Source organism: Podarcis gaigeae, assembly GCF_964106915.1.
Source record: "Podarcis gaigeae genome assembly, chromosome: 1".
NCBI lineage: Eukaryota > Metazoa > Chordata > Lepidosauria > Squamata > Lacertidae > Podarcis > Podarcis gaigeae.
Window position 1 is genome coordinate 104,470,183 of NC_139678.1, and position 25,820 is coordinate 104,496,002.

At 41.0% G+C, this 25,820-nt stretch overlaps 1 protein-coding gene across 2 annotated transcripts in view; it reads left to right on the forward strand.

Annotated features, from left to right (window-relative positions):
* The window catches only part of GALNT13 (polypeptide N-acetylgalactosaminyltransferase 13), a 164,675-nt gene that overhangs the window by 83,465 nt on the left and 55,390 nt on the right, over positions 1-25,820 (forward strand). For both annotated transcript variants that reach the window (XM_083709486.1, XM_083709487.1), the window contains exons 7-8: positions 12,281-12,398; positions 21,931-22,111. In XM_083709486.1, the coding sequence (XP_083565612.1) occupies positions 12,281-12,398; positions 21,931-22,111 (299 nt within the window). The remainder of the gene's footprint in view (positions 1-12,280; positions 12,399-21,930; positions 22,112-25,820) is intronic.

Here is a 25,820-nt window from a genome sequence, read left to right on the forward strand (position 1 = left end):
CACCCTCTGATTCACATGCATGAGCCTTTTGCTTTTATTACTTTGGAGCAACATGTACAATGAAGGGTCAGTGTTTACACCTAAGACCAAAGTGCTAAGACATAGGCAGTATGCTTTCCATCCATTGGTCTTTGGTTTCATTGTTGCTTCCCTGTAGGCCCGTTTCATGGCTATGTGTTAGTAGGTTGTATGTAGTGGTTGCCCTTCTCTTTACCATAGAGAGAATGTCACTTGTGAGCAGAGGGCCCCCATGCATACAAGTCATCCCTCTCAAAAAGGGAGGGAAGCAATCATGCAAATAAGATTTCTCTGTCATTGATTAATCATGGGACGCACCAGCTCATAAATGCCATCATCTGAATGGTGTGTGTGTGTGTGTGTGTGTGTGTGTGTGAGAGAGAGAGAGAGAGAGAGAGAGAGAGAGAGAGAATGGTGCCCATGTCTTCAAGCCAGCAAACAGTTCCACCATTGGGTACTACTGCTGCTGCATAAACCATAGCTCAAAATCTTCTAGAGCTCTCATCTAGGAGAAAAGTGCTTCCCCCCATTCTATCAGCTACAGCGTTGTGGTTTTAGATCCATGTACAAGAAATTCCTTTGCTCTGTGGCCATGTAACTTATCAAAAGCCTACAACCCAAGGAACTCTGTTCAAGCTTAAGACATAGAGGAAAATACTTGCATGCAGTTCCCAGTTATGAATCAAAAATAATGAGCAGAATTAAGTGGAATAATACATGTTCTTGGGAAAAATCTGAGTGCATATGTTCCATTGAAACCATTGAATAATTCACAAGAAGTAATTATTCATCTTGCATGTATGCTTGCACACACACACATTTGCAGTAGAAGTCTTTTGACTTCAACTATCATGCAAAGAAGGAAAACAGCTCATTTCTCGCTCCCTACATCCTGCTTGGTTTCTGCTTCCTGCATACCACTTTAAACAGTGGATACCTGAAAAAAATTGCCTAGACAATTATGGAGACAAAAGAAGAAACGAGTCTAACCTGCTCTGGTATCAAATACACAATGCATACATTGCGATAAATCAATGGAATATATTCAATAACAATCAAATGACTTAAGACTTAGTACTGCATTCTCAGCTCCTCAGTTAGGCACTTTAGAGTACATGTTTATAATACCCAATAGAATCAAGTAATCAGATCATTGAAATAAAACATCCATCCTTCATTCTAATGCTTCTATGATGGGTTTTTGTTTTTTTAAAGTGGAACCATATAATTATTGCAGAGTATGCATCTCTAAACAGATTTTAAAGAAAATGAACTGATTTAAACTTTTTTAACTATATAGAGAGAGTATAATGGATAATTTCAAGGATTCGGACAGTATTGAAGGTATAAAACAGCACACTAACTGGATTTGTCTCTTGCAAGAGTTTACAATCCTGTAACGTGATTGTGCCCACCAGTTTTATGAGCACTCTCAAGATGGAGTCAAATACATCAAAAGTCTTGCCCCTAAATATGTCATATTTTATTTAGGTTATTTTAGAAGAGGAATATAGAAACCCAGTATTCCATTGGCATAAAATATTGTAGCACCCTGCTTGTGGTTAACGCTTAGCTGGAATGAAATATTCAACGCAGCAATAGAGAAATTAAAATAATAATTTATTTGTCAGACAAATAAATGAGAGGCTCAGTGGTATATGGTTACCAAGCTCTGGCCTGGCCTCTTGCCATCCTGGCCAGCACTTATATTCCCTTAATCCAGCCCCCTTTGCTCCTCCTGTGGCTGCCTCTGTCCAATCAGCCTGGTTGAAATTCCTATTGGCTGTTTGGTAGAACCAATCACAAAAGATACACCCACAAAAGATACACCCACTTCCTTGCCCTTATAAGGGAGACAAAGAGCTATATATAAATGACAAATAAGTAATAATATATCTTACATGGAATCTTAATTACTAGCTCACCTCTTGCCCTCCTTGCCCTATTGCCTTCTAAAACAAATGTTTAATCTTACATTTTTATGTTCAACAGATGTCAAGGATCTTGAGTTTCACATCAATATTGAAAGATTTCCTTCATTTGAAAGTTTCTAAACAAATGCCTGACAACCATATATATCAAGAGTGCTTGGATGGCGTCTTCTGTCTAGCAGGGGGGCTAGGCTGGTGGCTGACTTAATTTCAGGATAAATACAACTCTTACAACCATATGAAATAAGAATCTAGCATTCCTTAAATCCTTTGCATAATTACATTTAAGCCAATATATTTAAGCTAATATATTTCATTCACTTATCATAGGTAGCCTTTTAAAAGAATAAAGCCTTTGTAAAGTAAAAAGGAACTCAGTAAAAAACAGCTTTTAAAAAGAAGCCTCTTCAGTTTACACCTCCCCCCTTTCCCCCTCCTTTCCCAGCCAGCTAGATGCTTCTCCCATTAGCTCTTCCCAACAGCTTTAGAAAATTTCCCAAAAATGCTCTCTTTTCTTCTAGCCAAGCCAGTTGCCTTTTTCACTGCTCTTGGCCTTTCAACCTTGGAAAGAAGATCTGGCTCATTTTACTGAGAGGCACATTGGTATTATTTTACTATTTACCCTTGCCTTTAATTGTGTTTTTTCAGCCTTGGGGCAGCATATGTAATTCTCCCTTTTTTTATGACTTTGAGAATTGTTTTTCTACTATAAATCAATGGGGCCCCCTTGTCTTAGGAGAAAAACCTCTTGCCAAGGTTCTTTCTGCCTGGCATGAAACATTTGAAAATCCTTTTTTTTTAAGCTCATTTTTTAAATACAAGCCTTGATTGCAATATATAGAAGCTCTGATAAAAAATGCAGGCTTATGATTAGATGCCTCATTCCCCCCTTTCAAGCTCAAGGACCTTCATCCCAAGTGTCCTTGATAGCTTGACCTTCATCATATTCCTGAGGTAAAGCTCTGTATAGGGCCATGATATGAGGTAGAGTTTCATTTGAAACCATCTTGCTAATTGTACTTCTAAAACATGAAATGATACATGGCATCATACACAAAACCATTACCACTACTGTCAAGAAAAACAAGCAAGACAATAGTATCCCTTTGAGTCCTGTGACATTAGGTAACCAATTGGTGAGCCATCCCATATCCCATCCTTCCCATGTTTGTACTGGGACATGTGCTATATTCTCCATCTTTGTGGCCAACACACGGATTGCCTCACCATTATCTGAAATGTTAAAGCAACAGGCATTCCCTGTCAAGTTCAAGACTCCACATAGGCCTCCCTGCCTGGCAAGTACATAATCCATTCCCATTTTCAGCTGCAAAATGGCGGCTCTACTTTCATCCAACTGTTGTGCAATAAGTCTCAAACTCTGGGCCGTTGCATTGGTTACAAGTTCCACTACTGCTTGCAATCGAATTATTCTGTTTAGATTATAAATAGGATCCCGTGCCCCTTGTATGAGCTCACCAGGATTCCAGGAGGCAGGATCATAATAGGCTATAATGCGCTCTGGCGGCCAATCATCAGTACCGCTCCAACTTTGGGTACTTCCTCCTGCTATATGAGAAATATCAGCATTCCTTCGTGTTCGCCTGGCCGAACTAGTGGGCATAATCCACATTGGTGGTAATACCCAACCCAAGAAACAAGTCCCACTCCATTTGGAAGGGAGCTTTTTGTATGCCCATTCTCCACATATCCACCACAACCATCGGGTCTGAGGTTTTTGGTACGTGGAGTACAGAAGGCGAAATACCAAAAGAGGTAGAGAGTTCACAGTGCAGTATGTTAGATTGCCTTTTTCTGTCACAGTTATGTTCCACACCACTTTCCATGCGTGAATAAAAGGAGGTGCACAGGGCAAGGTATTCCGAGTTCGATAGGTAGTACCGTGTGCCCAGGTATGACTATTCTTAATATAATCCCAAGTATAGTGACAATGAGAAGAGCCTATCATGGGAGAATCAGCTGCATCTGATGATTTATGTACACAGAATTCCCCTTGTACAGGTATAACTCGTAATGGTTTAGTTGAGTTCCATCCGGGGAAATTCTGTATTTCTGTTTGGTGTGGCATTTCGCTTACCATACCAATGGCATCTAATGGTATCGGTAATAAGGGCATACCTCCCTCTGAATCATCTGGCCCAAGAGAGCAAACAAGGCAATTGGTCCTATTTGCAACATTGGCTACCATTTCAGCTAAACCTACCCACATATTGTGGTCATGGCTGAATCCATATTTAGCCAATTTGGTCAGATTCAAGGACCCTTCCCCTTCCCAAGGGATCAGGATTAATAATAAAATCATGTTGATGTCTAGTATATGCATTCCTTCCACAAAAGATTACCTTATTGTGATAGCAAATAATTATTAGCCCCAATATAATTCCCCCAGTGACAGAAATGGGGTACCACCAAGACCAAAACATATATCCCGAGGATCCCCAATGAGTAATATCTCTGATAATTGTTCCACAAGGGGGCAGTCAATCAATTGTATTAGAGAATCTTTCCGTTCACAGTCGCTGGTTCAGACGCTCCTCAAGCTTCAGGCGTGCGCAGGTCAGCCAGCTTCCAGGTTGTGGCTGCAGCAGGCCGGTCGTCAAATGTTGCCCGTGACCTAGCCCGTTTCCGGTAGGGCTAGATACAGGGGTTTTTGGAGAGAGTTAGTTTTAAAGGATTAGAGGGGTCACCTTTGCACGTCCAACTGCCTTCGGACTTCTTCAAACGAGAGTGATGAATCCAGGGGGTCACCTCAGCTACCTTCACCGCTGTTGGAGTAGAGAGCAAGACGGTGTAAGGTCCACGCCACTTTGGTGCAAGTGGATCACGTTTCCACTCTTTCACCCATACGCTATCGCCAGCCTGGAACTGATGAATCGGCTCGGCAATGCTGCACGGCGTGCGTTCGAGGGCCCACCTGTTAAGAGAAACAAAAACACGGGAGAGAGATTGCACTTGTCCCTGTGTCACATGATCTCCTATTTGTTTAAGGTCAGCTGGAATATCCTGAACAAAGGAGGGCGGTCTCCCATACAGGAGCTCAAAAGGTGACAACTTAAGTCTTTTTGTGGGTGCACACCGAACACGAAACAGTGTTATGGGTAACACATCTACCCATCCCAATCCCGTTTCCTGGGTTAATTTTGCCAATTGGGTTTTCAGAGTCCGATTCATTCTTTCAGTTTTCCCTGAACTCTGAGGCCTATATGCTGCATGCAGTCTCCATTTTACTTGTAGGACTCGACATACATCTTGTACTACTTGATCAATGAACGCTGGCCCATTATCACTTCCAATGCATCTAGGTAATCCAAACCTTGGGATCAATTCAGTGAGGAGTCTCTTAGTTACCTCTCGTGCCTTTTCAGTTCGGGTGGGAAAAGCTTCAACCCATCCGGTAAGAGTATCTACAAACACAAGGAGATACTTGAATCCCTTAGAAGGGACCAGCTCTGTGAAGTCCACAATTAGACTTTCCATGGGGACATATCCCACATGTTGAATTCCAGGAGGTTGTACTGGTCCCTGCCTGGGATTGTTTTTAGCACAAAGAACACATTTCTGTGAAATGCAAGTTGCTAATTGTGATAGATTAATAATATACAACTTCCGACTGAGACTCTCTCTGGTTGCAGTACCGCCAAGGTGAGTAGATTCATGATAATTTCTTACAATTGTGCCTGCTAGATGATGAGGTACATAAATCCTATTGTCCGGCAGGATCATCCAACCGTCCTTCATAACCGCTCCTTCCTGTTCAGCCCACTTCCTCTCTTCTGGGGTATAGTGAGGTTTAACTTCTTCTGGAACTACCTCTGGTATGAGGGCTGCTATAAATCCTCCCACAGGCTTTTGGGCTGCCTCTCGGGCTGCTTTGTCAGCAGCATGATTTCCTCTGGTTATTGGATCCCTTCCTCGTCCATGACCTTTGCAGTGCATTACAGCAATCTGTTCTGGAGCCCATACTGCTTCTAACAGGATTTCTACTTCAGGTCCATATTTCAAGGCCTTCCCGTGGGCTCCTATTAGACCTCTTTCTTTCCATAGAGCTCCATGTGCATGCAGGGTTAAGAAGGCATATTTAGAATCAGTATAGATGTTTGCCTTACATCCAGCTGCCAATTGCAGAGCTCTAGTTAAGCCTATAAGTTCAGCCTTTTGTGCTGATGTGCCAGCAGGCAAAGCTTCAGCTTCCACAACTTCCTCATTGGTGACCACAGCATATCCTGCTCGTCTGGCACCTTCATGAAGGTAACTGCTACCATCCGTATAATATACAACATCTGGATTTTTCAATGGTTCATCTTTCAGATCAGGTCTACTGGAATAAACTTCATCCATTATTTGGAGACAATCATGTGATTCCTCATCATCTACCTCTGGTAGGGGCAGCAAAGTCGCTGGATTGAGCATATTCACTACTCGTAGATGAATCCTGGGATTTTCACACAATAGGCCTTGGTATCTAGCCATCCTTGGGTTTGTTAGCCAATAACTACCCTTATATTCCATGAGTGTCAGAACAGCATGAGGTACATTCACATACATCGTCTGGCCGAAGGTAAATTTATCAGCTTCTTTGACAAGGCTTGCAGTGGCCGCTACTGCCCTTAGGCATGGAGGCCATCCTTTTGCTACTGAGTCCAATTGTTTAGACAAATAAGCTACTGGGCGGTTCCAACTTCCTAATCTCTGGGTCAGGACTGCAGCTGCAATCCCATTCTGTTCATGTACATACAGCTGAAAGGGTTTTTCCGAATTAGGCAATCCAAGGGCTGGTGCCTCCATAAGTCGTTGTTTGATAACTAAAAAGGCTTGTTTCTGCTCAGGTCCCCATACGAATGGGTCCTTTTCTGCACCTCGAGTGCTTTCATTTAAGGGCTTGGCCAGACTGCTGAAATCAGGTATCCATAGTCTACAAAACCCTGCTGTTCCCAGGAATCCTCTAAGTTGTTTTCTTGTGGTAGGTTCCTTGATAAGGCAAATAGCTTCTTTCCTCTCTGGTCTCAATGCTCGTTGTTGGTGTGAGATGTCAAAGCCCAAATATTTGACCTTTTCTAAACATAACTGTGCCTTTTTCTGGGAAACTCGGTAGCCAGCTTCCCAGAGCAAGTGGAGCAGTTCCTCTGTCCCTTCTTTACAGGTATTAAAATCCTTTGCCGCTAGTATAAGATCATCTACATATTGCAGAACCACCTTTTCTCCCGGTATTGAGGGGTAACTTGTTAGATCCCTCGCCAAGGCAGTGCCAAATAAAGTTGGGGAATTTTTAAATCCCTGGGGCAATCTTGTCCAGGTTAGCTGGCCTTTTGTTCCTGTCAAAGGGTCTTCCCACTGGAAGGCAAATATAGGTTGGCTCTGTGGTGCCAGCCGGCAACAGAAGAATGCATCTTTCAAGTCCAATACAGTAAAAAATGTTGCTTCTGGTGGGATCAAACTCAACAAGGTATATGGGTTTGGTACATTTGGGTGCAAGGTCTCGATAGCCTGGTTTACGAGCCTCAAGTCCTGCACTGGCCTGTATTCATCTGTCCCAGGTTTTCGAACAGGCAAAAGGGGTGTGTTCCATTCTGATTGGCAAGGCTTAAGCAGACCATATTTTAATAGGCGGTCCAAATGTTTCTGGATGCCCTCTGCTGCTCGCCGGGGTAAGGGATATTGCTTTACAGATACGGGGGTAGCCATAGGTTTTAGGGTTACTACAATTGGAGCTATATTCTTAGCCATTCCTGGTGGGCTATTTTCGGCCCATACTCCTGGTGGCACTTGTAGAGTTCGGAGGAGCTTGTTTAATTCTGTATCCAATGTGGGTTGGACTTGCAGGGCTGACATTAGGCGCCATGATTGTTCCTTAGGTACTGAGAGGGTAATTATTCCTGCTGCTTTTGATGGCAGTTTCATTTCTGGACCTCGAGGAGTGAAGGTGATTTGGGCCTGCAATTTGGACAGCATATCTCTGCCTAAGAGAGGTATTGGACACTCAGGTATATACAAAAACTGATGGGTTAAACGATGTCCCCCAATCTGGCATTCCAAAGGTTGGAGGAAAGACCTCTTAGCTGACTGTCCAGTGGCACTTTTAATGACTACACTTTTGGATGCCTTTTTCTGCAATAGTTCTGGGAGTACTGAGTATTCAGCCCCAGTATCAATCATAAAGTCTATTAAATGGCTCCCTAATTGAATCGTGACCGTGGGCTCCTGGAAGCCTAACTTTATGGAGTCCGGTCGTTCCTAGTCTTGAGTAAAATCCTCTTCTGCCAGTCCAATGAAATTGTCTCTATTCTGTCCTTGTCCTGGTCTCTGATATCTTCCATTTCGGATCATTCCCCGTCCCCGTCCCTGGTTTCTTGGGCCGGAGCCTGGGCCTGGGCCTGGGCCTGGGCGTACTTCTTCCAACCTCAGGGGTTCAGGACACTCCCGCTTCCAATGACCCTCCTTCTTGCAATTTGCACATTGATTCCTTCCCAGTGGTGGATTCCTTCCTCGCCCTCTCCCTCCATTTAAGGGGCGGTGGTCTTGCTTCACTGCTGTGGCTAGCATTACCATCTTTTCCTTCTGCCACTTCTTCTTCTCTTGCTTCTCAGCCTCATCCCTATTCCGATAAACTCGGCGTGCAATGGCCATAATTTGGCTCATCAGCATCCCTTCCCATCCTTCTGATTTCTGAATTTTCTTACAAATATCAGAAGCGCACTGGGCCACAAATGTAGCAGTAATCATTCTGCTGTTTTCAGGGGCTTCAGGGTCAAAAGGAGTCCATATACGATAGGCTTCTTGCAGCCTCTCTAAAAAGTCTCCTGGACTCTCATTTGGTTTCTGTTCTACTTCTGAGACTTTAGACATATTAGTGGGCTTCTGGCATGCCCTGCGGATACCTTGCACAAGTGTCTGGCGGTAGGTGGTAAGTCTGGCCAGGTGAATTCCATTGTTTGGATCCCAATTAGGATCTTCCAAGGGAAAGTTATCTTGGAGATGATGGTCAATATTAAAAATATTTCCCACTCTGGCCTGCTCACGCAAATATATCTGTGCCTTTTCAATTATGTCTCTCCTTTCCTCAGTGGTGAAAAGAGTATTTAGGAGCTGGCGACAATCTGTCCAAGTAGGGCTATGAGTATTTACTATTGAAGTCACCAAGTCCATCATAGCCTGAGGTTTTTCTGCAAAAGATGGGGTGTGTGTTTTCCAATTCATCAAATCTGTAGTTGTGAATGGAATATATTGCAGGGTCGAAGTTCGAGGTGGCCGTGGTCCGGGTTGCCCATTAACCAGCGCAGGCTCCTCAAGTGCATCAAATACTCTTCTAAGAGGGGCTACTACGTGATCTTTCTCTTCGCTTTGCTCTAGGGGCCTCAAATCATAGGGGATGGTATTTGTCCCAAGGCGTTCTTTTAGCAGCTTTATACGCCTGGCTGTATTGCTTGCTGACCGATCAAGGTCTCCCTGTAACTTCTGTAATAATTCTCTGGGACTTGGATGTACAGGGGTTTGGGGTGGGCAATCAGTTGTTCCACTAAAGGAGACTTTAGATGCAGGTCTATTAGGAGTCACAGGTGGAATAACCACTTCTGCTTGGGCTTTATTATAGGACTCCAATGCCTCCTGAAGATATTTATCATAATCTATCAAGGAATCAAGCTCTGTGACTCCACTCCCATTATTCATTCCACTTTCTTGCCTTGGGGTTACAACTGGCGGAGTGTTTGAATTAAGCTCCCTTCGATGTGGAGCATAGGGTGGAGGTGGAAGCACCTCTTCCTCTGGTCCCTCAAAAATGGGTTTGAGTTTATTTGGCAAGATTCCTTTCCTAGCTTCGGCTTTTACAGCCAATAATTTGCATCGTTTGACTTTGCATTCCCTTATCCATGGAGGATTTTTATTTAATGTGCTCAGCCAGGAATCTATATATGGAAATTGTTCTGGGCACCCTCCAGTTTCTTTGGCGATATTAGACCAAAGTTTGCTTACTAAATTTATATCAAAAGTTCCCTGAGATGGCCATTCAGTATTTTGTTTCGGCCATTCTAGTTCACATAACGTTCTCAAGCGCTCTGGCGTCATTTTGACTCCATATGCCCCTGAGAAGGCTTTCTTAAAATTATTTAACATACACTCAAGAGGTGTATTTTCCCCCTTTGAACCCCCAACTCCCATTGTATGGCCCTGTGAAGTATCCACTCAGTCACTCCACACTCAGGTCAGCTACAGATTGCTCTGTACTTTCTCACACATACAATGCGCTAGATACTTCACCACACTCTACCTCCCAATTTTCCCTTTTCCTCCACCAGACCAACATCTGATGTACCCAACCACCTAGCGTACTCAGTTTCCCCTTACTGAGACGCAGAAGTTTGATCAAGACTTCTCTTCCTCCCAATTAATTGGAGGGCCAAAAATCCCTTTGTGCACTTACCCTTGGTTGGTTCCCTGTTTCCCCCCGGTCCGTCGCCGCCAGTGAGCAGGGTATCAGACAGACGAGTCTTCTGCGTTCCCCCTGGAAAAATTTACCAGTGCGCGCTGGGTAAGCAGTTTAGAGATCCTCTCTCTTGTACCCTGCCCAGTAGGGCGAAGGGGCTGCGTTCCAGCAGACCACTTATCCGAGTCACGGCACCATAAAATGTAGCACCCTGCTTGTGGTTAACGCTTAGCTGGAATGAAATATTCAACGCAGCAATAGAGAAATTAAAATAATAATTTATTTGTCAGACAAATAAATGAGAGGCTCAGTGGTATATGGTTACCAAGCTCTGGCCTGGCCTCTTGCCATCCTGGCCAGCACTTATATTCCCTTAATCCAGCCCCCTTTGCTCCTCCTGTGGCTGCCTCTGTCCAATCAGCCTGGTTGAAATTCCTATTGGCTGTTTGGTAGAACCAATCACAAAAGATACACCCACAAAAGATACACCCACTTCCTTGCCCTTATAAGGGAGACAAAGAGCTATATATAAATGACAAATAAGTAATAATATATCTTACATGGAATCTTAATTACTAGCTCACCTCTTGCCCTCCTTGCCCTATTGCCTTCTAAAACAAATGTTTAATCTTACATTTTTATGTTCAACAGATGTCAAGGATCTTGAGTTTCACATCAATATTGAAAGATTTCCTTCATTTGAAAGTTTCTAAACAAATGCCTGACAACCATATATATCAAGAGTGCTTGGATGGCGTCTTCTGTCTAGCAGGGGGGCTAGGCTGGTGGCTGACTTAATTTCAGGATAAATACAACTCTTACAACCATATGAAATAAGAATCTAGCATTCCTTAAATCCTTTGCATAATTACATTTAAGCCAATATATTTAAGCTAATATATTTCATTCACTTATCATAGGTAGCCTTTTAAAAGAATAAAGCCTTTGTAAAGTAAAAAGGAACTCAGTAAAAAACAGCTTTTAAAAAGAAGCCTCTTCAGTTTACACCTCCCCCCTTTCCCCCTCCTTTCCCAGCCAGCTAGATGCTTCTCCCATTAGCTCTTCCCAACAGCTTTAGAAAATTTCCCAAAAATGCTCTCTTTTCTTCTAGCCAAGCCAGTTGCCTTTTTCACTGCTCTTGGCCTTTCAACCTTGGAAAGAAGATCTGGCTCATTTTACTGAGAGGCACATTGGTATTATTTTACTATTTACCCTTGCCTTTAATTGTGTTTTTTCAGCCTTGGGGCAGCATATGTAATTCTCCCTTTTTTTATGACTTTGAGAATTGTTTTTCTACTATAAATCAATGGGGCCCCCTTGTCTTAGGAGAAAAACCTCTTGCCAAGGTTCTTTCTGCCTGGCATGAAACATTTGAAAATCCTTTTTTTTTAAGCTCATTTTTTAAATACAAGCCTTGATTGCAATATATAGAAGCTCTGATAAAAAATGCAGGCTTATGATTAGATGCCTCAATATAAGATGATATACATATACAAATTGAAAGCAGCTTTTATCATGCATGCAGGATTTGGCCAGTTTTTGGAATGTATTCTAAATGCCTGCATCATTTAGATATATATTGAAGTATGAAGATTTCTGCTTTTTATGTACACTGCCCCGGAACCCATATGTGGATAAAGCTGCAGTTTAGGTGTCTTAAATAAAGAATTAAATGACTAGAAATTGCATGTGCAGGCAATCGAAACTATGATGCCTAATTATGCACCTTCAGCTTATAATTATGCACCTTCAGCTTATAGTAAATAGAATATAATTATGTCTAAAGTGTATGGAGGATATGTGCTATAGTGTCACTTATTAAATTCCACAAAGCATACATTAAAACAAAAAAATCCTTTTCCTTTCTGTTTTTGTTTTGTTTTTCAACTAGGACCCCTACTATGGCTGGTGGCCTATTTTCTATTGACAGAAACTACTTTGAAGAGATAGGAACTTACGATGCAGGAATGGATATCTGGGGTGGAGAAAATCTTGAAATGTCTTTTAGGGTAATTTTCTATTTTACTTCCTTTTCTGATAACTGGCACAATTATTCTGTTTTTTTTTAAAATGTTATTGTATACAATAAGGGCACTTTTTACTTGTTTTATCCACATTGCAATTTTTGGTTTGAAGCTAAATTTTTAGAGTTGTGGGTTTTTATTTTCTTTGGATGCGATATATGACTATTTGGAAGCTCTGCCTTCTTGAAAATTGTGTTTTATTAATTCATTTGTTTATATTATCAAAGCTTTCACTCAAATAATTAATGATAGCAACATATTGAAAAGCATCAAGCTTCTTTGGCTGGAGCTTCCAAATGTTTTTTGTCATGAATTTGCAAAGAAAATAATAACTGGGTTCTAAAACTGTGCTTTCCAAATGAGGATCATTATTACAAAGGAATTTAATTTCATTCATGTCCTGGAGCAAACTGACTTAATCTCAGTCATTTGTATGTTTACTGCCCAGGACAAAAATGAAATGGAAATTTTCATGGAAATTTCTTTATTTTGTAAATAACCTTAGCAAATGCATGAAAACTAGAAAACTGAACTCTAGTAGTTAACCTGGAAAGTGGAAAGATATGATAAATGATTCAATATACAATCTTGTGCTGCATTATTTAGAATTGGTTTGCATCTGATAGGATATGTTAGCCCTCGTACATGCCTCTCATAGCAGAACTAATTGCCTATTATATCTAGAGGAAGACTAAGGATTCTTTCTGAGCCCAAGGGCCAGATTCCAGCATGGGTAGGACCAATAAAAAGTACATATATACACTCCCTATCTCTCCAATGATTTTCTCATGGCAGAGTGGAATACACACACAACCTAACTCATTGCTTGGAAAGCAGTATCTGTGCATCCCTCCTGACTGCTGATATCTCAAAATCTCTCTTATTTATCCCCTGCATGCTTCTTTCTGGGACACAAAGACAGCACAATTTCATCTTCCATGCAAGGCACAAATCTCATCCTTTTTAATTTCTTACACCTCTGTTTTATGGAGCCAGGAAAGGTACTGGGACATGGAGCATTTGGTGCCACCACTCCTCTCTGCTGTCATCGGCTCCTGCTTAGTAAATGGGGCAGGACTATATTAGATGAGTGGGCAAAGGATGGAAACATCCACTCCGTCTTAAAGTTTCTGACAACCTGTAGAAACTTCCAGTGGCTTGAAATTTACTGCAAGCAATGTTGCCAGAGATGGAAAGGCGCCCTATTCAAGCACAGCTGATAGTGCTGATAGGAGTCAATATCATAGGGCAGATCAAAATAAAGATCACACAGGTAGGAGAGATAGATCCCATCCGCCCACAAGCCATACTTGGGAGAGGACATAGCAGCCAACCTCTCACCCCCTATTAGCTTTGGACATGCACCGAAGTAGTAGGAGTCCTTTGGCTTTCCAGTGTTTCCCAGCTTAGCCCAAAGCAAGTGGATAATCCTTTCCTTCAGAAGGACACAATAATTCACCTAGTTCATACTCGGGAGCACTGGAAATTTGCTTCTGAGTAACACCCAACCCACTGTAAGGTGAGTGCATGGCCAGAACGTTGTGTATGTTTAATTCTCACGGAAAGCAATAAAATTCAAAATGCTTTGTATTTGGGCTGTTCTTTTAATAGATTCTGAATGTTTGCAATTGACATTTTTGCTAATGTGTGGGCGAGAATTTCTGAATGTAACTATTATGTAGGTTTAAACTCTTAACCAGAGATCATCCACGGGGAAACCTAGACATTCAGCAAACCCCTCTTAACCACTCTAATGTAGGGCAGTATACACACACACACACACACTATTGCATTGAATGTTGCTGTTAAATCTTCCTTTAATTTAAAAAGCTTTGCTGTGTATAGGCCTAAATCCATATTCCTGGTTATGTTCCCTGTTAATCACTTGATTGGTAGATCCCCTGGCTTTAGAGGAAGAACTGTGCTTTTGATAGGCAGAGAGTGTTACAGTAGGATAGGTTCCCAAGGATTATCTCTTGGAACTAGCAATGAGAAGCAGTGACTCATCTATTCTTCAGCTACGTTTTTTTTCCTTGTCACAAGATGTAGCTAATCCTGTATCTTATTATAGCTAATCCTAAACTGATGTGCTTGGAAGGTTAGAGTTTATATCCTGCCTGCTGTTGAGCTTTTTTTTTTATTCACATAATTTTTACTCTATTTCAGAGTAAATTGGCATTTTAGGGTTTGCTTTTTAAGTAGACTTTAGGATGCAAAAGAGTTTCTGAAAGATGTGTGCAAACTTGTGTTTCTTTTTTTTTTAAAAAAAAATCCTACCTAAGAGACAATGGAAATTATTTGCAAAACTTAACACTGTATAGGATGCTTGCATAAAGCATCTGAATTAGGATGGATTATTTTACTAAACTATTAACTGAAAGGGGCATGCAGCTCTGGTATATGGAGCCTTGCTTATTCACAGTCTAATGCAATGTAAGACTGGATACGCTACTGTTAAAAAAATAAATTTCTATACTGCCCTTCAAAGATCGCAGGACTGTTTACAACATAAAATGCCTAGAGGAGCCTATGTTAGCGTAATGATTGAACTGGACAGGTTTATTTTGCGAGTGTGTGCCTGACCTCATGGCCACTGTGGACCTGGCAGTGGGGTGCATAGAGGACAGATAAATACCAAGAGGCATGTACTGGGTTCAAATTAAACATCAACTTGATTGAGTACAGATGAAACAGGTTTGGCACAGGCATTGGGCATGTAGTCAATGATCAACCAGCCTGTCCACTGGCAGATGCCTCTGAATTGGGCATCTGGACAGGAAGTGCCATCTTCCACAATCCTTTAAGGGGATTCCCCTATGGTATGGGGGGCATCCCTGCCCATCCCCACTAGGGACCCAGCCCAGTGCTTCTTACACCCTAAAGTTGTGATGGTTGCTGTGAGGCAGGCAAAACCTGCAGACACAGCCAATCGGTCTGTAGGCAAACAGCGACCTACACTAACCCATAAGAAAGTCTGAAACTTCGGTTGTCTCATTCCCTTTGGACAACCACAACAAAGTAGGAAGGGTGGGAGGGGTAGGCACATGAAGATTGGAATGCCAAATCCACTGCTCACCCCACCTTTATGCTCTCAGAATGGACCAGGATAGGTGAGGTCTTCACTCAGGTCTGCTGTGAAGCCCCACCCATCAGGAGCCCAGCTCAAATGCCAACTGGCCCCTGAGGTTTTGTGTGTTTTTCCTGGCCCCTGGCATGGCTGTGAGAGCTGGAAAACAACCCCACCTACCACACCAAGGCCAGGAACACCATCAGCACATCACTGCAGTGTGCTACAGCTGCCACTCCCAGCAAAGCAGTGGTAACAGGAGTTCTGTCCCATCCCATTCCAGCTACAAAATCATGTTGGAAAGATGGCTGTACCCCACCACACAGGTTGGTACTGTGAATTTAACAGGATAATTGTGCACTACTTGTTAAAGGGCAAATAACTTCCATCTCTGTAGCTTACATGGAAAATAATAAGGGCATAACTATTTCATCTTAAGAAACTCTTTTTGCAGTGTAATTTATATTATGTTTGCCTGTTGTTTTAGGCACACAATATATCTGCAGGGAGATTGTATTATCTTTGTGACTTAAGACAGCTGAATGTGGTGTGTGATCCATAGACTGGTCCCTCTAAGTTTGTTCTGTTTGTGATGAAAGGAAGGGAGTTGGTGTTGTATGGGCGAATTCACCACGGACAAGTTATCCAACCGCTACATGAATTTGAGTACATTGGTACTGAAAATCTTCACTAGGATTTACAGAAAAATAAAAAATCTCCTTGTGAATTCATATTTAGTGATATTCTGGGCCCACAATTTGCAGTACAATGCTAGCATATCTACTGAGATAATTTTTGTTGTATTCAGTGGGACATAATAACTGCTAATTGAGTATAGGATTGTAGCCTTAGTCTATATTCATGGAATGGCAGAGAACATAGGCTCCCTTTAGATATCATCAGAGCTTTTGTTTTTAGTCAGAACTCACCGGCACTCAGTTCCAGCATCGCTCAGGTGGACACCATTTCCATTATAAGAGAACAAAAGAATTCTGACATGCCTTTTTCTAGAAAAACAGCACTGGATATTATATAATACATTGTCTACAGCAGGCATGTTCAACAGGTAGATCGTGATCTACTGGTAGATCCCTGGACGTCTGTGGTAGATCACTGGCTCCCCTCCAAAGAAGCTCAACATCTTTGGCTCCCCTATTAAAAGCTACATATCTTTGACCTGAGTCCCTAAAAAGAGGGTAGATCACTGCCAGTTTTTAACTCTGTGAGTAGACTGTCTTGGGAGTGGCCACCCCTGGTCTACAGCATCTTAGTCATGCTTTCCTTATCCGGATTCTTCAATAAGCACTGTTGTGATTTCCACCCTTTAAAAAAAATTAACTATGTCATTTGCGATGTTTTGCTACATATTTTGTCTGCCATGCTGGTACCTTCATTAGATGCTTATAGCTAAAACATGTCCATGGTGCAATTAGATGATATTCAAGGATTCTTATTGTGAAACATAAAACCACTGTGTTTGGGTGAAGTATGTAGTCTGAGCCCTTTTAGGATGGATGGAGAGCCCAAATAGTGTTAAAATTTCAAAAATACTGGAGTTTGTAAACATTTACAAGGTGGTTATTTTTTTAATTAAAAAAAACACCTGAAGACACAATAGGTTTTCCATGTTCTAAATATATTCTGTGTGGGTTTAATGATTCCAAATTATATACTGTAGTCTGTCACTTTCCGCTTTGCATTGTATAGTCTGCGACAGAGTGAGCTGCTGGCAGGACGTGAAAATCTGAAGCCTAGTTGTGCTTTCGCTTGACTAGGGGAATCTAAGTAACAAATTGGCTTGAAAGGAAATTCTTCCCCTCCCCCACTGCTTGCACAGTTGCCAGGTTTTTGCTTTTGTCTCTTGTTTTGTTTTTTGTTTTTAAAATAAGGACAGTGACTTGTACCAGCAAATCATAAAGATACATTGCCCAGCTGCTGGAGAGGAAAACAGCTTAATAATCAAATGAAAGGGGAAGGGAAGATGGCAGATTCATTTTGCAAGTAATAAAATACACCTTGTAGAAATATCTGTGAAATGTGCATGTTTTTAGGGACTGGTGTGGCATTGAGAAGAAACAGCAACAATGTGGAAGAGTAAAAGCATGGCTCTGATATAAAAAGCTGAGAACCTAGAACAAGAGATCTTCCAGGTTATGATGAGTCTTAATTAAGACACCTGTAGGAAATGGTATACTGAGAATCATGTTTTGCATTCCAGCCCCCCAAATATTCCTGTAAAAAAAGAAAAAAATGGTGGTGGTCAAAATGTTCTTAATCTGGTTTGTGTCATTTCACAAGTGTTGACCATCAAGCCCATCCCATCCTGTTTTTGGGTGGGTGGGTGGGAAATCTTTGAAAATTTGCACACGCCTTTTCTTCTCTAAACCAGCATTTACCTGACCGTGTGAGCTGGTTGCATATTAGGGGAAATTATGGATCCAGGCCCTACCACAGCACCAGAAGTTAATCTTGAAAGTATATTGAGGGGCGAGGCAGAGAAAACACAGATGGAAGCCTGGCAGCTTGCTTTGATCTTTCTGGGTTGGGAACTTCAGGGTATGGTTGAGGTTTTTTATTGCAGGCATGAAGTGTGGTTTGAGGGATGTCCTTAGGGGGGAAATGCTCGAATTTATTTTATTTCAAGAAAATAGCTTTTAATCATATTTCAGGAGCAGTACTGCAGCAGACTTTGGAAACCCTATTAAGGCATCACATTGCCTAGCCCTGCAATGCAACTATGCTTACCATACTTGGCCTTCTGCGTAGCACCCAAAGGGAGAGTCACTCATATTCACTGGGGAGCAATATACAAGTTCCAAATGTGTCTCTAAATTGCCTATTTCACTGCCAACTATCTGTAAAATTTCCTCAAGCAAAAACTGCTTTTCAGCACAAAGCATTCTGCAGGGTTTGCACTCATAGACTTTTCAAATAATTCTTTCTGATTTAGTTCCATCTAACCCCACTGAACTTTTTGGTGGGAGCATATGTTAAGTCTACCAGCCTACTGGAATTAAACTGTTAATTAAATCCGTAGCAAATTAAACTATTGGCAAGCAGCAGTCACATTAATGTCTGCATATAGTGAGGGGATTTGAAGATATCTGAACAAATTGGGCTGAAGCCTTGGAGTCATTTGTTTTAGTACATGGATCACCATATTCTCTCTTTGAAATAAAAAGCGCTCTACGGATTCATACCCATGTCCATTTTGACTTGGTCATCTCAAATTGCTACAGTGAGGCAGTGGGATATCTAAGATTAAAACTGATCTCTAAAATACTCCTGTGTCTCAACTGATTACTTGCAATCTGTATCAATTAGTCATTTCCCCCTCACATTTGCAATTTATTCTGCCATTTATTTGTTTTGGTTTGTTTGTTTTATATAGACTGGTTTTTGTTAGTCATAGGGGAAAGTGATGCACTTTTTCAAGCTTCTTTCCTTAGTCATAAGGGCTAAGCCCTTTTTCCTTTTAGAAAATGAAAGCGAAGATATTCTGTAACCTGGATTCTGTGCCAAATGCCACATTCTGTGTTTTTTACACTTCCCTTTTAGAATTACTGGTGTCTGCTGAGCTTTCTTAGTAGTAGGACTATTCTCGTCAAACAGCTATAGGACCAAGTCAACTGGATCAGGCCAATGATCCATCTAGTCCCATGGGAAACCTACAAACTGGACTTGATTATGGCAGCACTCTGCCCACCTGCAGTTTCCAGCAATTGGTATTCAGAAGCATAATGTGTCTAACAACAGAGGGAGAACATAGCCATCATCGCTAGTACCCATTGACAGCCTTGTCCTCCATGAATTTGTCTAGTACTTTTTAAAAGTTGGTGGCCATTACTGCCTCCTGTGGGAACAAGTTCCACATTTTAACAATGTGCTGCATGAAGAACTTTTATCTGTCCTGAATCCTCCAACCTTCAGCTTCATTGGAAGACCTTGAGTTTTCTTTAAAGAGAGAGGAACAGGTGGCGCTGTGGTCTAAACCACTGAACCTCTTGGGCTTGCCAATCAGAAGGTTAGCGGCTCAAATCCCCATGATGGGGTGAGCTCTTGTTGCTTTGTCCCAGCTCCCACCAACTTAGCAGTTCGAAAGCACACCTATGCAAGTAGATAATTAGGTATCGCTGTGGTGGGAAGGTAAATGGCATTTCTGTTCGCTCTGGTTTCTGTCACGGTATACTGTTGCACCAGAAGTGGTTTAGTCCTGCTGGCCTCATGATCCAGAAATCTATTTGTGGGCAGATGCTGGCTCACATCAGCCTGAAAGCGAGATGAGTGTCAGAATCCCATAGTTGCCTTTGACTGGACTTTACTGGTCCAGGGGTCCTTTACTTTTTAACCTCTTTAAAGAGGGGGGTTGGTGGTTGTTGATAGTTACATTTTTATTTTTTAAAAATAACACACAACTACACCCCACCCCACCCCAGAACAATGCTGTGTCATTTTTCAAGTTTTGCTATGCTCTTGCCCTTGGATAGTGAAAGTTGTTTTGATATTGTCATGGATGATCTCAACTTGTTTACACACACACACACACACACACACACTATATATATATACACACACACACACACACACACACACACTAATATACATGTGCATAATTGCTTTAGAACTAATTAAACTCTGCAATCAGTTTCTATAGCAACCTTTCCCCTAATACAAATAATCTTTAAATGCTCGATTCTGTTCTTACTTAACAAAAATGTAGCCATGTTCAATTGGAATGCCGAGGACTTTAATAGATACTCATTTTCTTTAGAACAGATGCTTGGCCAAGTTCAGCCTTTTAATAGAAGTTGAAGTGATAGTCTGGTAGGATGGTGTGGGAGCAGTTGGAGCCAGATTTTTAAAATGTTAATCTCTAGTCCCTTTGTGACAAAAAAGCACTTTAACATACAGCCAGATTTCATTAATCAGGGTCAGAGTGAGAGATGCAATATTTAAAGCACGACACAATTTGAGAGAGCACAAATAGAAATCTATCAACACATATGCCTAGATCACCTAAAAAGATGCAGGTTCTTTAGGCCCTTCACAACAGTCTTGCAAGACAAGTGGATTCCTTGTCCTTGGGTCTTTCCCTTTAACTATTGTGCTCTGAAAAATTCATTGCTAGCATGGAGAAGCAGCCAAAAATTGTGGTGCTACTTAAGCCATGCAAGGATCCCTCTCTGAATCCTATCACCCAATTTCAATAATTAAGCAAGACACTAACTTATCAGTGCCTTGGTTTAGTGATTAAATCTGTCTATATGCCAATACATTTAGAGGGTGTGTGTTTGTGAAAGAGAGAAGAGAAACACCTCTTATAAGATTGCACCTGCCAGCTAGCAAGCTCTATCCAGCTTGCTGTGTGGTGTATTAGGCTGTGGAACAAACCATTTCCGTGTGTCTCTGCAGATTTTCTTTCTAAGCTCCATAGGACAGTTTAGCAGTACTGTGATCACAGACACATTTCCCATGAGCCAAGAGCTGATGTATATGACTTGTATTTGATATGGTGACCTTTCATTTTCTGGTGAAAATGGATGTTGTGATATATATCCCTCACGCTTTAACTCCGGTACAGAAGGCAATTATTGGTTTGTGTGAGACAAAATCAAATCAGCATGAAATGTCAGTTGTCTGAAGGCTAGATGACATGTTACAGAAGGCAATGGGGAAACATGTGCAAATCTTCTGTGTCTGCTTCTGCAATAATATGAAACTCATTGTTTTGACCTACAGTGAGATTTGTGAGCTGCAGTCTCACAGGTCTGAGATCTGTGAATGACTCCTGCAATTGATAGCACTTCCCAATAGAAGTGGGTAGAAACACCTTATTTTGGTGTTTCTCAATTAATTCATCCAACCATTCTGTCCCATTCCATCATCATCATTAAAAACACTCAAAGAGTTTCATTTGAATAATATTTAAATATGTATTTTTGAAAGTGCTTTCTTCACAAGATGCACATTTCTACGTTTCCTTCTGAAAATACAAATTTCTAATCATTTTTTATGTAAGGATAACTACATATAATTCCATGAGATGAGATCAGTGCATATCAGAGTTTGCAGAGAATGAGTTGATCAGGGCCCTTCATACTTCTTGTATTCAGGTCTCTGTGCCACCTGTGACTGAAATCAGATTGGGCCACCATATCTGGAGAGTTCAACAGTTTAATAACAGCCGTGTCAAGAATTTGCTGTCATGTACCCACCAAGTTGTGACCTGAGTTGTCCTAAACTCTGCTGAAATCAGTGGGACATCTCACAAGTAAATCAATTTGGTAAAGGCACCTGCAGTTTTACGTAGCTGAAATTCAGGGATGACATACTGCTTGAGTTTCAACTTCTCACCCTGTAGTCCTGGTACAGTAAATAAGTTGCAGCCTAAAATTTAATTTGGTGTCTGAAAACAAGCTGATTAATTTTGATTTCCTGTTTGCATTTCAGATCTGGCAGTGTGGAGGCTCATTGGAGATTGTAACATGTTCACATGTTGGTCACGTCTTTCGAAAAGCTACGCCTTATACATTTCCTGGGGGTACCGGTCATGTAATTAACAAGAACAATAGACGGCTTGCAGAAGTATGGATGGATGAATTTAAAGATTTCTTCTATATAATATCCCCAGGTAAGGAAGTATTTCATAATAATTTTTTCACAAGCATGGCATAGTAGAAATGTTGTGTGTGTGTGTGTGTGTGTGTATAGTTTAATGGATAACTCTGTGTTGAGGGTTAATTGTACTACCTAATTCAGTCTTAGAACATCAGGAGGAGGTACATTCTTTAAGTATAAAACCAGAACAATTTCAGGATTGCTTTGTAAAACAGTGGCTTTAGCAAGCTTCCAAACTGCCAAGATGTCTTTGGCTTTTTCTGTGTTTATACAAGGCTATGTAGAATGTAAAAGAGCTCCATAGGTCTTGCATAGCTCTTTTGCATATTAGTTCTGGGGTATACATGTAAAGTAGGAAATATTTTAAAAGATTTTAAATGCCATTCTTTTACAGCTGAATCCAATCTTTTCCCTTTTCAGTTTCCAATACAAAGGCATTATTTTAGTAGGGTAGGCAACTTTATTTAAAAACAATTATTGTGGAAATAACTTTTTTTAAAAAAAATCAACAACCCAACAACAAATCTGATTGGCACCACTTTTGAATCCAGTGTTGACACGATATCAGCGAGGCTGAGGATATTGTAAATTGTGAAGGATGCAATCCTTTGCCCTCATCCCTGGGAGTAAACCCCATTAAACCCAATGGATCTTACCTCTGAGTAGAAGGTATAGGGGTTGTGCTGTAAGTGTAAAACACTTTTACACAGAGTGCTGATTGAAAGCTAGAGATAAGCAAAGTATACTCATACCTGGGAATAGTTTTGGTTCAATTTTAACTTAACATGCAAATGTAGAGCAGTTCCAAAGCTGGATAAAGCCTAGTTGAGTGACTGTTGGGGATAATGTAAACTCTGCTCTGCTTTCTGAAAGGGATGCCCAGCAGTAGGGTGGCATTCATACTGTCAATACCCCTCCCTCAGTACACCTATGGAAAGCTCCATGGTTATAGATGTTCCATCAGCAGTGTTATCTTAGTGGTGAGTATGGTGAGGAAGGGGTGGTGTGTAGAGTGATGCAGAGGATCCTGAGCTCCCTAATTCACTCAACACCCCCCACACACACACACCTCAGAAGGGCCCAAATGTATGCCAGTTCCAAAGTTGGTATAAGTTGGTATAGTAAATTCCCTTCCATAGGGGTCAATGGGAAGATAAATCTCTTTTTTAATGGTGGAGACGAGGGAAAAGCCACTCCTACCATCCCGCCTTTGGCCATCTGGAAGGACATTGAATGTGACAGTTGTTCTGTCACGGAATTGCTCCTCCACTACAGAATTCTTCCTAAATGTAATTTTCACTTTCATACTCTTCTTTTGATAAGTTTATATTACATTAAACTGGTAGTTATTTTTTAATAATAATAATAATAATGATCTAGAATTTCCTTTGCATATTCTTAATGCAGTTTAAGATTCTTGGGGAAACTGTTCTTTTTGCTTCAAGATACCTAATCTTGCAGATAACTTGAAGTAAGGCTGAAACCATTCTTTAGTAAGTTTTCAACGTTTTGAATGGAAAGTGTGTGGTTCTTTCCTTGATCAAAGACAAGAATTGAAAACTTCAAATTGTAGCTTTGATCAGGAATAAAATAACTGTATTTATCTGAAGTGCTGGTTCTCTGGTAATCGTTGCTTTCTTCCCTATATTTCAAAAGGACACTTGATTGGAGGAAGCTAGGTTTTTTGGCGAGGGTTGTAAGATGTTATCAGCTACATGAGCCAAGACCTTTAAAGGAGAGAAAGAGATGAGGCTTTGTTACGTTTGTCTGTAGTTATTCATGAAGATATGCTATAGATTAACATAATAAGGCCACAAGCTTCTTCCATATAGTTAAAAACCTGTCACATATCTTTCTTCACAAAAGGAAGCTTAAAATGTCAAATGCAAAAACATGCAGTTCTATGTGTCTGTTTTATTTTACTATGGATGGCATATATACCTTTCATTTTTGTACTGAAAAAAATAAAATAATAATTCTTAAAGATAGGGATAGGCAATGTGGTACCATCCAGATGTTGTAGATTCCAGCTCCATCAGTTCCAGCCAGCATAGCCAATGGGATTATGGGAGTAATAATTTTAAATTATAATTTCTATACTGCCCTTCATCCATAGGAGCCAACGCCTGAGGCCAAGGTCCCTTCACACACACACACCCCTAAAATATTTGAGGGTCAGCCCCCCCCCCCAGTATTTTATTCAACTTTCTTCATCTATCCTGCCTTCATCTGAGGAACACAGGGTGGTTTACAACATAAAAATACATACCGGAGTAACAAACAAAAACAACACCCCCTGCAGTTTTAAAGGCCGTAGATTGTTTAATTAGCTGAAGCCCTGGGAGAAGAGGAATGTTTTTGCCTGGTTCCTAAAGATATGCAATGAAGGTTATGTAAAGATATTTAACAAATGAACTTTATTAGTTGCATTTCTTTATGTGCACATTCTAGGGCTAGCATCATACAGGGTGAGGCAACCATCTTTAGACAGCAGATTGTAGGCATCAGTAGAGGGTGTTGAATCATCAGATACTTGGATTCATGTTTTTAATCAGAGGGCAGAGGGCGCTTCCAGTTGGATTTTCTGCTACAGGTGTCAAAATGCGTGGAATCCTTGGAAGTACTGTTTAAAACTGAATCATAATTCTTTCTCTGCCTTGTCTATAAATAGCTTCCCGCTTTACCTGTGTTTGCCTCCTGTCTTTGGCTTCAATAAATGTAGGCATCATTCTGTTATTCAGGCTGTTATCACAAAAAAATTCCCATTTAATATTAATTTGGTGCTTGGAAAGTAGGATGAGCTTACAACTCCGCATGTTGTATAATGCAAAGTTTAATTGTAATTGCTTTTCTGATGGTTTTCTATTTTGATTAAGTTTTTAATTATGTGTGGTTTAGAACAGTGTCAGGTTTCTAAAGCAGGGGGTAAAGGTCAGATTCAATAATTACTTCAGAAACAAAGCAAATGCTTTAGGCTAACAAAGCAGATATTGAATTTTTTTTTTCTAAAACAAAAAGCTTTCAGGATTATTAAGAGACAATGATTAATTATAAAGCTATGTTCCTTTGTAAGTGTTTACCGTGAGCAAATTAAAGGAAATGTCACTCACTTTTCAACTTCCTCCTTGCTTCACCATTTTACAGCACAATCCTATACATGTTTATTTAGAAGTACAACACACTTAGTTCAGCTCACCGTGCTCCCAAATGAAAGTGCAGAGGATTGAATTCCTAAATACACAGAGTAGGGAGTAAGCTCCATTGGAAGCCTGGGATAGCTCAGTTGGTAAAGCATGAGACTCTTAATTTCAGGGTCGTGGGTTTGAGCCCTACGTTGGGCAAAAGATTCATGCACTGAAATGCACCAACTTCAGCTAGGCACTTTAAGGAGCGTTTGTTGCCAAAATATTCCAGGGCAGGGAGTGCAGGTCTATCCCCCCCCCCTACAGTTTACATTCCTGCTCCTTGGGAGAAACCTAGACAGCATCTTAAAAAGCAGAGACATCACCTTGCCAACAAAGGTCCGTATAGTTAAAGCCTTGGTTTTCCCAGTAGTGATGTATGGAAGTGAGAGCTGGACCATAAAGAAGGCTGATCGCCAAAGAATTGATGTTTTTTAATTATGGTGCTGGAGGAGACTCTTGAGAGTCCCATGGACTGCAAGAAGATCAAACGTATCCATTCTTAAGGAAATCAGCCCTGAGTGCTCACTGGAAGGACAG